This window comes from Poeciliopsis prolifica, unplaced genomic scaffold, assembly GCF_027474105.1.
Source record: "Poeciliopsis prolifica strain line A6 unplaced genomic scaffold, Auburn_PproV2 SCAFFOLD135, whole genome shotgun sequence".
NCBI lineage: Eukaryota > Metazoa > Chordata > Actinopteri > Cyprinodontiformes > Poeciliidae > Poeciliopsis > Poeciliopsis prolifica.
Genome location: NW_026562510.1, coordinates 466,417 through 481,564, shown reverse-complemented (window position 1 = coordinate 481,564; position 15,148 = coordinate 466,417). Strand labels below are relative to the sequence as shown.

At 41.2% G+C, this 15,148-nt stretch overlaps 2 protein-coding genes across 5 annotated transcripts in view; one reads left to right on the top strand and one right to left on the bottom strand.

The window, feature by feature from the left end:
• Positions 1–5,375, top strand: part of LOC129355439 (protein FAM184A-like) — a 37,274-nt gene extending 31,899 nt beyond the window's left edge. For 2 of the 4 annotated variants that reach the window (XM_055025022.1, XM_055025020.1), the window contains exons 23-24: positions 885–1,237; positions 2,647–5,375. In XM_055025022.1, the coding sequence (XP_054880997.1) occupies positions 885–1,237; positions 2,647–2,761 (468 nt within the window). In that variant the 3' untranslated portion in view covers positions 2,762–5,375. Of the gene's footprint in view, positions 1–884; positions 1,250–2,646 lie in introns of all 4 variants that reach the window. The other 2 variants (XM_055025021.1, XM_055025023.1) reach the window with 2 other exon arrangements.
• Positions 5,376–7,087: 1,712 nt separating this feature from the next.
• On the bottom strand, positions 7,088–13,831 carry pln (phospholamban). Its single transcript, XM_055025017.1, has 3 exons — positions 13,677–13,831; positions 11,961–12,039; positions 7,088–7,579 (listed from the first exon to the last, which is right to left on the bottom strand). Exon 3 carries the CDS (start codon positions 7,473–7,475, stop codon positions 7,314–7,316), a length of 162 nt encoding a protein of 53 aa, XP_054880992.1. The 5' UTR covers positions 7,476–7,579; positions 11,961–12,039; positions 13,677–13,831; the 3' UTR covers positions 7,088–7,313.
• Positions 13,832–15,148: the final 1,317 nt, after the last annotated feature.

Here is a 15,148-nt window from a genome sequence, read left to right as displayed (position 1 = left end):
CAGATGGCAGGAGGTAAAAACTTTGCGCTGCCTCTTTCGATTACACAAAGTTAATGAGATGAAGAGGAACTGGATTCATTTTGTAAGACACAAAGCTGAAACGGAGCAGATGTTGGAGGGTTTTGCGTCACCTCAGAGGATCCTCTCAAACTCCTCCTGCTTCAGCTCGCGCTCGATTAAAGTTTGCAGCACTCCGCCCAGTTTTATCCGTTTCTGGGTTTCATAAGCCGTCTGGAAAAGTGCAGGTTCCAAACTGAATGTTGGACACAGTAGAAATACCTCCTGTAGATTCATATTTATATTTTTATATTGTGTTCAAGCTGCAAACTTAGACAAAAAATAGTTTAAGTTATGGAATTTTGACTTGAAAATGAAGAAAAACTCTGAGTTTAAGATGTTCTTCCTGTAATAAATAAGGCATTAAATGCTGAATCGCTGTATTAGTCAACTGTATTTTTATTTAGGTTGACAAATTTTTTTCTCTGTGACAATTTAACTCTGCTTTTTTTTTTTCTCCAGAGTTTGACATTCATTCACAGTTTGGTGCCGTTTTTGTTTTCTTGTTACACATGTGACAAGTCTTTGTGCTTTTGTGTGGAGATGGGGAAGAACAAGATCATAATTTTGCACAAACCTTTTTATGGCCCATGAATTTTAGAGAATCTGATAAAAGCACGGAAGAACAGAGCTGTGAGTTTGCCTGAGGCTGTAGAAAGCATCACAAGAGCAGAAAAATACTCCATTTACTGAGACGATTCACCTCATGAGAGTGGAGCTTGTGATTAAATCAGAAATGTTTTGCTGTCAAGTCCAATTAAACCAGCGTTTAACCCAAATCAGCTCGCTGGCCAGCATTCATGTGTCGCCCCTCTGTGTGTCTGTAGTCAAAAGCAGGCAGCCAATCAGATCAGCGCCTCACCAGCTTCCCTAGCCATTCAGCTCTCCGATTCGTCAGCCCTCCCACCATGAGCCACGAAGGCCAGGAGGAAGTGGGGCGGGAGGAAGGGGAGGTAGGACCAGGAGGCCGCTTTGCGCTTCCTCACTCCCCCCTCCAGAGGTCCCTCCCGAGATATAAGAAAGCCCTGCCACTGTTCAGCCCTCTTCCTCCTCCTTCTTCTTCTCCTCTACCTCAACATCCTCTTCCTCATCCCCCACACCATCCCATGCCGAGCCTCGCTCCTCCTCATGCTCCTCAGGATCCCCTCGCGCAGCATCAGGGCCTGCAGAGCTGTGGGAGGTGAGAAATGATGTGAGTTCCCGCCGCCGCTGCAACTCTCCACTTTGGTTTTCACTGCAAACAGATCACGTGTTCACATCCGCTGCACCTCCACCAGCCGCATCTCTGACATCACTCGTCTCGTTTAGTTGTGTCTTTGACGCCCAAACTCACTGAGCAGCTCACAGGTTGACTGAACACACAGGCTCCATTCCTCTGAGACTTTTCTCATTCATTTACGTTGAAAGCTGAAGTTGTTATGGATTATTCAGGTTTTATGTGGTAAAGCAACAGTCATCCGTCCATCATTCATTCATCCAACCATCCGTCATCCATTTATCCATGCAACAAATTATAACACAGTCTAGCCATCCATCCTTTCATCCTCCCTTTATATTCATCTGTCCTCCTCTAAAATCATACTAAGCCTATTAAAGAATAGTTTTTAACAAAGACAGAAGTATCGTCCCAGAAGACATGAATAATGTTAACACATTGACCACTTTTTCTGCAAGTTTGAGTGCCGGAAAATGTCCCAACCGGCACCTGTTGCATCGTTCAGTCTGCAGCTTTCAGGTTTCAGTATCATCAGTCAGCATGCTCGAGACGTTTTAAGACAAAGGGGCAGCTATATGTAATCCTTTATGATCACGCTGAGCATTAAGGAGTGCAGAAACTAAAACGCGGGCCAGGTGGGATTGAAATTGGAATTTTAATTTGGGCCTGGACCCATCACGGCTCCGATCGACTCATTTTACACAGCGCTGCAGTCTTTTGCAGCCAGACTTCATTAGATCAGGGTCAATACGCAAAAATAATGAATTCATAAGCCCCTGTTTTGATCCACTGTGTCTGAACATCCCATTTTTTTTTCTCATCCAGCCTCCCCATTTTGACACCGCGGACAGTTTTGCCTGTCATCCTTAACTTTCATCTCCATCTGCTGCTGGTTGCAGATAACTAGAAGAGAATATAGGTGGGAAACTCCAAACTTTGCAAGTTCAGATCAGTCTCAGTGGGACCTGAAAGGGAGAAAACTGCACTGCGGCAGCTTAGGAGTTGGAAAACTTGAAAGAAATAGAAGGGGGGGAAGAAAAAAGAGAAGAGCAGCAGCTGCTGCCTGTTTTCAGTGGACACAAAACAGATGAAGGAGCGCTGCTTGCTGCTGCTGATTAGAAATCACTGGAAGGTTTTGCCGTCGGGGGGAATAGACTGCAGCTGACTCAAAGAGTTGGTGTGAAACCTGAGGATTTTGTTTTTGGGCCATTTTTATCCATCTTAAGCCTCTGCGGATCCGTCATCACTGTATTCTGTCACCGGTTCAGTCCGCAATTACAACACACGAGCCGATCACCGTTAATTTCTGCCGTCTGTCTTTCTTTCCCTCCTCTTCTTCTTAAGAGCTGTTATGTCTCTTCATTTCCCCGCAGCCTTCCTGAAGCCGGCGTTCCCACACCGTCGGACTCGAGAGGGATCGAGGCAGAAAAAGTCAAAGAACATGTCCCGAAAGAGGAAGACTTGTACTCGCTGTACTTCTCTTTCTGACTGGCAAAAAAAAAAACACCCAGTTATGTCAAAAAATTTAAATAAAGTAATGGGACAGGGAGCTAAAGTGTGACGCAGTGATTCGAGTCGCTTGATGGGTTGAGATAGCAGACATCCGGTCCTCATATGAGCATTTCACGTTTCCATTCTGATTTTTTTTCACCTTTGGGTTTCCGTACATGTTGAGCGTGACAAGGAGCAGAGCCTCATCATTATTGACAGCTCGTGAATTTAACAAGAAGGAAACCAGATGATTATCTTCACTTTATTTAAAAGTACTTTTAAAATTTTTATCTTGCATTAAATTAGAATAAACTTTTAGTTGTTTTAAAAGTTTAACACATTTGAGCCCAAAACGCACTGATCTCTGGGACACAGAAGCGTTTCCTTCTTTGACAAACCGTTGACAGCTCCACGCCACAAAAACCAAAATCTTCCCTTCATCTGCTCATCAAAGTTCAGGTGATTTGTTCTTTTTTTGGCAATTGTCATTTCAACAATAGATTCTTTGATCATCCTGGAGCTGATTATTAATTTTGCCTTTGTCACTTAATCGACTGGCAAACAGACAAAACAGTTTGGTTGTTTTTTCTGTTTGAAAGCATTTCAGGTGATGTTCAGACCCATTTTATTCTACACGTCCAGCGTTTATTGCCTTCATCCTTAAGTCCTTTTAAGGATTTTTAAAAGAAACGATTGAACAAAATCAGCTGCTTTCGCCTCAAGACGGAGTCTGTTGGTTTTCTATTATTCTACTTCACCTAGTAAAACTATTTTTCATGTAGAAAGCAGTGATCGATCTGTTTCTTGTTTTTAACTCGGATCCGTCTGCCTCCGTGCTCATGTGTGTTTCTGACTTCATCATTCACGTTGGTTCTGGTTGTGCTTTTTGGCCTCTGCAGTAAAAACTACACCAGCAAACAAACAAAGGAAGAGCCTCACTTCAGCCCGCTGTCCCAGTGCTTTGCCTGTGTACATACAGTACATGTGTGAAGGTCGTTTTCAAACGTCAGAGTTGACCGAGGGGCACTCGGTTTTCGCTTTCAGTTTTCGCTTTCCCCGTATTTTTGTTTGCGCTATTTGTAACGTATGAACACTGTTTTTCCTGTGGTCTGTTTGTTGCGCCACAGGACCAGAGATGTAAAGGAAGAGTTCTGCCTCTTTTTTATTATTATTATTATTATTATTTTTGTTATTTAACGCCAAGGAGGGTTTAGTCCAAGTCTAACGACAAGCGTCAGCGTTTGGCGTCCGGGTCTGAACTCCTCTGCTGCATGTCTCTGGCTGTGCAGACAGACCACAGAGCATGTGAAAACAGACACACTCATGCTGCTCTCATTCACTTGAAATGCTCATGTCTTCTCAGTGTACCGTCCCATTTTTCTTTCTTTTTTTTATTCTTTTCAAACTCGAAGATTTACGTAGACATCGTGCTGGACTCCATTCAGAAATCTGTACAGTTTTTTCCAAGCTGCATGCTCATCTTCAACCTAAAAGAGGCTCGGTTTGTCCTCGGAAAGAGTCCGATGTCTTCCTTTACAGAGCAAGTAGACGCTGCAGGAAGTGTTTGAAGTAATACCAACTAAATCAGAAAATCTGCTAATTTAAAGGCCGTCTGATTAGACTCTTAATTTGATGTTTCACTGAATGATTTAGCACCCTCCATGTTTTGTGGCGCTCCCATTCTTAATAATTACTCCAACCATCTGAAAGTAGCGTAGCACTCAGGCTGAAAAACCAAATCATGTTTCTTAGCGTTAAATAGATTTTCGATTTAAACAGTCTTGAATTTTCCCCACTTAAGAAGTGCAGCTCATGGTTTTTCTACTTTTTTGACGTCTTAAAGTGTTTACACATCTTTACTAGAGGTGCCAATAAAAAAACCCCAAAAGACAGAGGGTGCAGTCTAAATTTTTCCGAGTCTAATTCAACACTTCCTGAAACACTAAACATCACAGAGGACCCAAAAATGTGTCCTGTGTCACGAATGAAGCATCCAGTCTCTAAAGTTGTGCTGAATGTGCTAAACCTGGTGAAATTGTAAATACTTCTATGTAAAAATGAAGGAAACAAGGAGAGTTCAGAGGATCTTAACGCGATTGAGGTCCAGATACACTGAACCACAGCTGGTTCATTGCTCCATGCACACTGTGAACTTTAGATTAATTTAATGACTATATAAAATATGGGCATTTTATCTTAGATATCTGCACTGTAATGTGCAGGAGTCCTTAATTTTTTAGCTTAATATTTTATCTCACAACAGTTTTTGCTTTTAATTTTCCTCCTGAAGCTCCTATTATGAATGGTTAAAGGACCATTGCGATATTTGTAACTCGTTTTCAAACCGTTATACTCAATGTTTTAAGATGTTGTTTATTTTATTGTATTTTTTTACTCTGTTATTTATTCATTGTTTCAAAAGTTTACAGAACTTAAATCAATAGGCTTGTTTAACTGAACTGAAAGTGGTCTGAAGTTAACATGAAGCTCATAATTGCATATCTGTCATGCCCTTTTTGAAGTAAACACATTGCAGTTATAACAATATTTATATTTATATCACTTCTGTTGTATGTTATGGAACAATAAAACACTGATTGTGAGAAATTAACTAGTTTGGGCTGTCATTTTCAGCTATAACTCCTTCCTGTAGAAATTATAACTAAACACTTTTTAGTCATGGAAATGTTACAACACTGGAGAAAAAGATTCTGACTACGGTTTATTTTCAAGGTAAAGACTTTAATTTTCTGACAACTCAGTGGTTTTTTTAAGGACATTCTCCACCATAGCTGTGACTTAATGATAAAATTGGGGATATTTTTATAAATGTCACATTTTTAAAGTTTAGAAAGAGCAGTAGACGATTTATGGCAATTTAATATTTTACCACTAGATGGCGCCTATTAGCTTTACGTTTTTCCTGTGGCATAGTTTTGTCCTTAGTGTTGTTGCATTTCAGGGCAGAAGACCCTGAATTCGTATTTAAAATGTGCTTGCATTTTGTTCCCTGAGTCTTTTGGGACAAAAATCTGCCCACAGCATCACAGGTCTACTACCATGCCTTGCAATAAGCACGAACTGCTGATGTTGGAGGTTTCAGGTAGGAGTTCCTTTCATTTTCCTGATCTTATAAAGAATCAGGTTCATGCAGCTTTTCCCAGGAAGCCTTGCTGTCAACCAATCACACGTCGGAACACGTCAATAAAGTCGAAACCCACCAATCAGCTTCGAGCTTCCAGCTGAAGATTGAATTGAAAACTGAACACAAATCAGAGATTTTTGCAAATATGTAATTCTTGTGTTTATTCTGTGCTTCACACGTCTTTCTTACAGAAATTATGAAAAACAAAAACATTATTTGTCTTAAATGTTTACGTTTTAAGCTGACAAGCAAATAATTTAAATCCTCTTTGCCAATGTGATGTTTTTTTTTTCCTCTTCAGGACTAAAACTTAAATTTACGTCACATCTTGTTGCTTCAGTGTGAAGCTGACGAATCTAACACAGATCTCAAGTATTTTTGTTTTTCATGCAATTTCTCACAAACAAAGCATGAGAATTTGAAATTTGACTCCAGTCTTGAGTCACATGCATAATGTGATGTTAGTGCGTTTAAAGTTATTCATTTGCTTTAAAACTGCCTTATTGTAGATGAATTTGTTGATTTAGTGAGTGAATAAGAAGCGACTTAGTTGAAGGACATTAAAAACAAAACAATGACATTTGTCTCTGACTTTATCAAATTCTGCTTCCAAAAAAATTAGCTTCAGCTGCTCTATTCTTCTTTTTCTATTTTCAGAATCCTTAACCTTTCATCGCTTTAGCCGTGATTTGGACCTTCTTCATTTTACATGTAGCTTGTGTACATTTTAGCGCCACCTTTTGGACACAGCTGTATTAGCACTTTTTTTTAATTAAAATCCCAGAGACTGCAGATGGAGAGTGTGTGTCACTGCTGATGTTGTTTATTGCTGTTTTTTGATTTAAGAATGTTTTAATATATTTGTAATGTTGGTTATTTTCAAGCAGAACGAAGCCACTGACTGACCGTCATCGAAATGTGTTTCATGGAAACTCTGTCGGTAATTATTTATTCTGTTGCAATGAAAATGTGGAGTTTAAATAAACATAATTATATTTTTGGGTTCAAACCCCAAAAATATCAGTAATATTTTAACCTCAAGTAGTTTTAATGAATTCATAATCCTTTTACAATATGTTTTAGTGAATGCAGGAGAGGACATCTTGAAGATTGTCTCAGTCAGAGCAGAAAGATAGAAAAATGTTCATGCAACAGGAAGCAAACCTCAGAGATGCATGAATGTTTCCCACTTTATGTGCATCGTGTTTAATGTCGTTTATACACAGTGCGGTCAGAAGATGCAGTGCATACACACAAACAGGATCAAAGATGATGAAACGAATAAGAGAAACAGAGATATAATTACATATTTTTTTAAAAAAAATCTGATATTTCTCCAAAATTGCCCCTTTTTTTTCTCAGCGGTTGAGCTCTGCTAGGCTCTGCATGTGTCCCTTTCTGCTCTCAGCTGCTCAGCAGGACGATGATGTAGATGAGCAGCAGGCAGATGAGGATGAGTGTGAAGTTGACAAACAGCTCCTGCAGGTTCCTCTTGGCCTGGGGGTTCACCTCGATCTGAGATGCTCGACGGATGGCCGACTTGGTCATGTGCTGGACGCGCTCCATGAGGGCGGCGGGTCAGTGGGGGTCGGGGATTTGGGGCGGTTCAGTCGGGCTGGTGAAGCTGGAAGCGGTAAAATCTCTTGTCCGCTCTTTGCGTCGACTGTTATCTATTTCAAAAGAGAGAGAGGGAGAACATTTTCGGCTCTAGTTCACCATATAGACATGCGATTTGACATTTACATAATAAATTTGCATATTAAAATTTGTTTAATTTCCAAAACTGCAGTGGAAACACTTTTTTTACACAACAGAAGTCACATGATCAACATCTGGATGTTACCACTGGCGTAAACCACGAAGAAGAAAACAGGAAGGGGTTGGACAACGAAGGTTTTGCATATTTTTTTATGACTTATTGAGTAGAAACTTGCATGTAATTCTAATTACATAACTCGCTTAATAGAAAGACTGCAATTGCAAAATAGTTTTTCTTATTGTTTTGACACTAGCAAGAATACTGACAAAGTTTTCCAGACATTTTGTGATGCAGACACATCTATCCTCATGTTGCTTTCTTTTCATTGCAGCCTCTGCAGGTTGAGATATGTGACCCCCATGTCCTTCGGCGCAGGGTGTGACGATAACAGAGCTGCAAATGTGCGCCATCTGAGGCCCGATGAAGTGCTAATCTCTGCTCTGTCTGGAGAAATGTCAAGACCACAGAGCGCTGGAGCCATTGTTGCAAGCAGGCATGTAAAAGAGACAAAGTGCCTGGTGATAGAGTCGTGCTTCACTGCGGTTCTATGGTCTGAACTGGGGCTTTCCTGGGATCAGCTCTGTAAGGTCACTGTGGGTTCCTGCTAACCACTTGTCGGGTATTTATAACTCGAAAAATAGTTATAAAATGGTGAATTTAAATTGCAGTACAAACCCGTAGGGGATTAAAGATTTGCATCTGACTTGATTTTTGCCACAACTATAGCTCAGTGGTGATAAGAACCGACTTTTCTGTTCCCCTTCACAAGATTTCAACACATCTTTTTCATGCTTTCACATTTCTTTCTTCCTTCCTCGCCTAATCTGCCTTTAAGTCACTTGTTAGCACTTTAGACCTTCATCCCTCAGTGTCAGTTTTTACTCTTAAGTTCTGATAAATGACAATAAACACTTGCTCTGTAAGCTGGAACATGATTACGGCAGAAACAGGCCGTCGCGTTTTGTTTTCCGTGAGATTTTCTTAGAGATTAGCACAGTCCTGCAGGAGGGATTTACTTCACTCTGCCCAGCGTTAATGCTGCCATTTATGGGATTTTCATGCTGTCCTGGAGGAAAACCTGAATATTTTATTTTCACAAAGCTCTCCCATCTCTTTGGAGATTTTTTATTTTGGGGGTGGGATGTAAAATGTGGCCTGTACTCAGGAAGAACACATACTCAGAAGATTTTGAGCCTTTCATTTCAGAGTTGAAGCTGAGATTTAAGATCTTTAATTTGTTTTTGTTTTTTTGTTTTGCAATTCTGCAGGATCAGTAGCTGTAACAACTCATAAGGACTGTGGTTTGTATTCAGGTATTTTACATCTACTGGTGTCCAAATTATCCCCACTTCTTGACTGAAACCAATGCAGGGCAGTGCATAAATGTGACAGGAAGGATGAGGATGCATTGTTTTTAAAGAAATAATGATCTGAAACTGTGGCATGCATTTATATTCTGCAGAATTGTTCCCACTTTTTTCCAATTATTTAGAAAACAGCTCAGTCTGTGAACACAGATTTTCAAGTCTTGCCATTGTTTTAGGTCTGAACTTTGACTAGGCCATAGGAACACCTGTGTAAGATTTAATCTAAGCCAAATCTGCATAAATGTTTGGAAGGTGAGCCTCAAATACCAGCATTCCTTCCAGTATCTTCCAATTTTTAGCTCGTTTTACCATAATAAGTTATTTTTTTAAAGCTCTTTAATTCATGTTTGTAACTTTGTTTTTGTCCTGGCGCCATCTAGTGGCTTGTGATGTAGCAGTATTTTCCTTTCTACCACCTAAACAACAAAAATCCTTTGTTGTATTATAAACTCTGCTTTTTGTTTGTGTTGTTTCACGATTGGTTTCTAAGATTACATTATAAACTGATGGGTTGATACCGAGCACTTTTTGTATTTATTTCAGTTTTTCTTGCTCTACTCTAAACCGTTTCCTTGTCATCACTCGGCCCTCTGCTCTTTTGTTTTGCACATCTCGTGTTTCAGAGGATCAAACGGACACAGCTGCTCTGTCTGCAGGGATCGGTCCGTCTGTTAATAACCGGCGGTAAAAACGAAGCGCAGGTGGACGAATCGCAGAGGATGGGCTGCCCTTGACTTCAATGTGAAGTGAGTTAACACCGCACTACGTCGTCCCGAGGCTCTGAGAACCCGTCTGCTAGGAAAACGGAGGCTGCTGTCTGAGAACAGACGGGTCGGGGCTGACCCTGACATTTTTCTTTGACCTGAACTTTCTAACTTTAACTGATTCCAGCCACGAGATAAGAGCTGAACAGGAAGGACATCAGAGATGATGTAAATTAATGTGTGAATGATGTGAAGCGTTAAATATGTGAGAAAACTCAAATAATTGGAGTTTATTTCTATTTCCAGACTTCATTCCCTTTGCTTTGTCTAAATGTTACGTCCTTCCATCTTACGTCCTAAATTGGTTCCTTTGTTTCTTCCTTGACTTCTTTCCCTCCTTGTCTTTCCTTCCTTCCTTTGATTTTCTCCTTCTTTCTGTCCTCTTTTTATTTCCTTGCCTATGTTCTCGTCTTCCTTTCACATTTCCTTCTCTCCTTGTGTTTCCATTTCCTTCCTACAAAATCATTTGTAGATGAACACTTGTATGACTCCTGATCGTGTCAGATTTTCTGTTAGTTTGCCTTTTTTATCCTCTTTTGTCTCATCAGTTCCCAGAACATTCTTCCAAAAGTTTGAATATTTTTGGTAAAAGCCTTGGAAGTCTCCCATGGACGCCATTTATGCCCAGTCTTTTTTATTTTTTAATTGTTGAATTGTGATCTTTGACCTTAAGCTTAGGAAAGGCTTCATAACACCTTCCAGATTTGTTGAACATGACATTTTCTCACCTTTTCTGAAACACTTTACCCTACTTCATGTCGTTAAGACATTTCTTGAATCCATCAAACTGGATGTGGCCAAAAAGTTTATTTAAGTTATTTCATGGATTAGCAAACATTTGAATTTGACAAAAGTCAAAAACATGTATTTGATCCCTTTCAAGTATCATATTTGCACTTTGAAGAGTTACTATTTTCTAAATTTTAGATAAATGTTATCTTGAAAGCACACCTCTGCAGAGTGAAACATTTTCATGCCGCTCTGATCTGGAGCTCCTGAAGTCTCCGAGATGCCAGTCATTCCTCCGGTGTGACTTTTATCTGCGTGTGTGTCAGCGCATGCAGCTGTTGTGTTGAGCTTCACACACACAGGTACACACACATCCTGAAAGGATCGCTGTGCTTAACCTACAAAACATTTAGTGTGTTTGGTTTGATGCGTTTGTTGGCAGGAACTTTTACACATCAACCTGACCGACGCCTCAGCGCTATGTAGGTTAGACAGATGCTCGTACTTTCTGATGCCGACCTAATATTCGAACTGGGGCAGCAGCAGGTTTGAAACCAGCTGTCAGGATGTCATTCTGCACATTTAAAGAAACCAAATGTTGTGGGGCTGCTCTGAAGCTGCAGGAGAAAGCCCAGAAGTCAGAATGTCCAACCATCAGGTCGTGACCTTAAGCTCAAGTACGAAGGAGCTGTGCAGAAGGACGATGAGTCAAAGCAAACCAGTGAGTCCGATTTTGAATGGCACAGACCGAGAGCTTTCAGTGACCTAGTCAAAGTCCAGACTTTAATTTGATTGAGAGTTTTGTGACTGTCGAGTGAGCCAGAGCTGTTCCACCGTGTTTATTTTCTATCAGCAGTTAAAAGTTTAGGAAGCTGAACACTTTCCCACAGCTGTGTAATAATCGTCTTCACTTGTTTTTCTATATTTCGCTGTGACGACATTTAATCTTGCAATCAAAATTAAAAGGTGGTCATTGCTGTGGAGGAAACTGGACTCTACAAATCACAAGCAAGAGCTCGTTCTTCAGCTTCCAACAGATCCAGGCGGTGATGTCTAATATCATTTCCTTTCCTTATGATTGCGGAGATTAGATTCAGCTGATTTGGCTCCTCGTCGCTCTGAAATAAGATCATGTGCTCATGTTGGGAGTCCAGGGAGCGAGTGTTTATCCCTCTGGGAGGTTCAGTCCAGTTTCCATCCCCCTGCTGCTCCTCTTCTGTTTACTCTAAGTGAACACTGACATTTTTACAAGAGGCAGCGATTCGTCTCGGCATCGCAACATTAAACATCGCCTCCTGACCCGCCAGATCAGATCTAACTTGGGCGATCCGTCGTGGTGTTCCTCGTTTTTCTGCTCGTTAAATCCGAAGTCGTTTCCCGACTTCCTGAAACCGAGGGGAGGCAAAAGTTGGTAGAGGATGCTGAGTCTTACCTTGCGGAGATGAGAGCGGAGCTGGTTGGAGCTGGAGACAGTAATGTCAGATATGCAGCGCTCCGCAAGGCTGGAAACACTGAGGAGGAGACAGGAGGAGCAGAGAGAGAGAGAGAAAGAGGAGGAGGGAAGGAGGGAGGAACATCCCGGAGAGGATTTTAAGAGAGCCAGGATACCAAATTTGTATTTGCTCAGTTTAGCTGTTTATTATCAACTCCACTACGACAAAGCAGAAACAAAACCCATGTTGATGTGGGATCACTCCAGGAGTATCTTTTACTGCAGTTTGCATTTTAATTTAATGTCTCACTACTTTTGAGTCAGATTGCTGGATGCTCTCTCCAGTGTGAAGAACAGACATGTTAAAACTAAACATTCACCAGAAACACAGACCTGCAGACAATCTGGCTTCAAACAATCTTTATTTTGCCTCATTTCCTTTTGTATTTATTTGTACGAATCACTTTCACACAAATACTTTCAGTTAAATAAATGATCATTTTTGATCAGTTACTTCAAATTGCTGTTGTTTCTTGATAGTCTTTTTTAAAAAACTACTTTTATTCTCATCTTGACCCGAGTTTCCTCCTCCTGTCCGCCCGGTAACTAATGGGTCACTGTGTTTGGACCGCACCATTTGTTTGAAGCGTCCCGCTCCATGACGCATCGCAGAGATCCCTGACAACCCGGCCGCAGCTGGACCCTCTCTATTGTCTTCGTCCTCCTGGGACACGCACGGGCGACTCAACAGCTGATGGCACGTCTAAATATACAACCTTGACGATGAGCGCACCGATAAACAGCCCGGGGTTTTGTGGGGTTGTTTTTTTGGTGAGGCCAGGAATCCCGTCGCTTTAAGATTCACGCTCGGCTTAACGCGCCGACCTTTTTCTCGTTTAGAGCCAAACGCACATGTCCTGCACGTGTGAGGAGCCCTGGACAGCGTCGCTGGGAAAGAAAAACTGGAGAGAGAGAGAAAGAGAGGGAGAGTTGGAAAAAGTCCGGAAAAAGTAAAAATAACCCGGACGAGTCTTCTCAGGAAACATCCCAGCTGCCTCTTACGGAGGATCTGTGTGTAAATAGACCGTCAGTCACGTAAAGCGCGGTCGGATTATTGCCGATAATCGCTCACTTCTACCTGTCACACAGATACAGGGGGGAGTGTTTACATCCTTAACAGATTTCTCACTTTAAGTCGAATTGAACTGGCAGTCACCTAGTAAATACTAAATGTAGTTTTGAGAACGTCATTTTTTAAAAAGCAACAAATACGAACCACAACTCCCTAGTTTGAGATGAAAAGCAAAATCCCAACATATTGTGGTGGCAGTGTCATGATGTGGGACTGCTTCCATGCTCTGCCATGTATCCCTGCTCTAAAACTTCTGCTTTTCTTAGTTGAAGTGACAGGACAGTGGTTAGTGATGGAGCCAAGGTGGAGATATTTTAGAGGAACTTCCTGCAATCCGGGTTTAGAGGAGGTGTGAACAGTCTGGTTTAAAAAAAGATAGCAGCCGTAAAAGGTTCAAACGAAAAATAATGACATCCCCCGTCTCCCTCCGACACTGTTTTTCCTTCTAGGTGACAATAAACACAAACCAAAAATCTAGAAATATCTCTGGGATTCCTTTTTAAATCATCGAGCTCTTCCTGTTCCCTGTGACCTTGCAAAGACATTTATTTTTATAGCAGAAAAGTAATTACATAAAGTCTTACCAGGAGGAAAATAGTTTTCCCTTCTCTGTTTTTTTTTCTTTCCTTCTCTTTTCTTTTCTCTTCTTTTCTTCTCTTTTTTCAGTCAGAGCAGCGGCTCTGCTGTGCTGTGCAGCCTTACATGGTGAAATACCACGCAGCTCAGAGCCGGGCTGAAAACAGAGAGGAAAAAGGCAGAAAACTGCAGTCGGCTCAAGAAAACAGACAGCTCCGATAAGGGCCTAGTCAAAGACTGGCACGTTTAATCACCGCTGGTCAAAGTGCAGCTTACATAATGAAAACTAAAGATGTTCTTACTCTGATCTTGTCTTTCTAAATCGGGGAAGTTGTGCTGGATGTTTGCAGAACTCTCAGGAACGTTCTGCCTGTTTCTCTTATGCGTAGTTTGGATGTTCATGCGATTTGGACCTTCACAAAAAATGTTCTTTTTCTTCTGCTTCACAGTGTTTCTGACTTGGGCTTCTAACAACATGCCAACAATTTGTCGCTTTAATCACTCTCAGCTGACTCTTCAATGCAATTTCACAAAGATTGAGTTATGGGACAACTGAATTTCCAAACGTGGGGATTTCTGAAGATGCTTTAAAGTTGAGACAAAGAAGTTTTACTAAAAACAGTGAAGTCCACGTGCATTTTATGGCTTGTAACTTAATGCTCTCCTGCCTGTAGAAACATATCCTGGATCTACATTTGGCAACAATTTGATCACATATGTTTAACCCAAGACTCAAACCAAACTAGCCACTGTTTGATCTTACGCTGAAATGTGTCTCACATCACTACGAAGCCAGTAGTTGTGTCACACTGACAAAGAAATTGACTTTAAATAGTTTCACCAATGCACAACAAAAGCTAAAAGTAACCACTGCATTCTGTGTTCGCAGCACCATTCCAGCACACTCCCACCTGTGTGTTTGCACCGTGCACAACGCTGCAAAAAGCCACTGCTGCTCAAGGTCCAAAATGAAAGCCCACAAAGCCCCGGCACCTGATCTGTGTGGTCCCATCGCTAAAATAATCACCCAAATCCAGGGCCTCCAAAGGACGGCATTCCCCAGTGATGCTTGTCTACGATCAGTCAAATTCACAATGCCCCCAGACCCGGGGGTCCCTAAAAATAATAACGCTAAGCCGGTTCTTAGACACACACTGGGTTCCTCCAAAAATGGAAATCCAGACTCACTGAAAGTATTGGAACTAACCTAAGATAATTTGACAGTATTCCTCATTGTTCCTGTGCGAGAAACAGGACATTTATTTGATGATCCAAAACATTTAAGGAATAAAAACACACAAAAAAGAACCAATCCATAGTTACACTCAAATGCTCTTTTCTGCAAAGTTAATTTAGCTAATAAATCAGAGTATTATTAAGCAGAGTGCCAATGAATCTGCAGCTTTGTTCCTCCAGTGAAGTCAGGGAGGATTACAGGAAGCATGCTGCACACAGCCCAGGAGACTAACAATGTAACTAG

Excerpts from the sequence above, each read along its gene's own strand:
- pln (XM_055025017.1), bottom strand. The coding sequence starts at position 7,475 with ATGGAGCGCGTCCAGCACATGACCAAGTCGGCCATCCGTCGAGCATCT.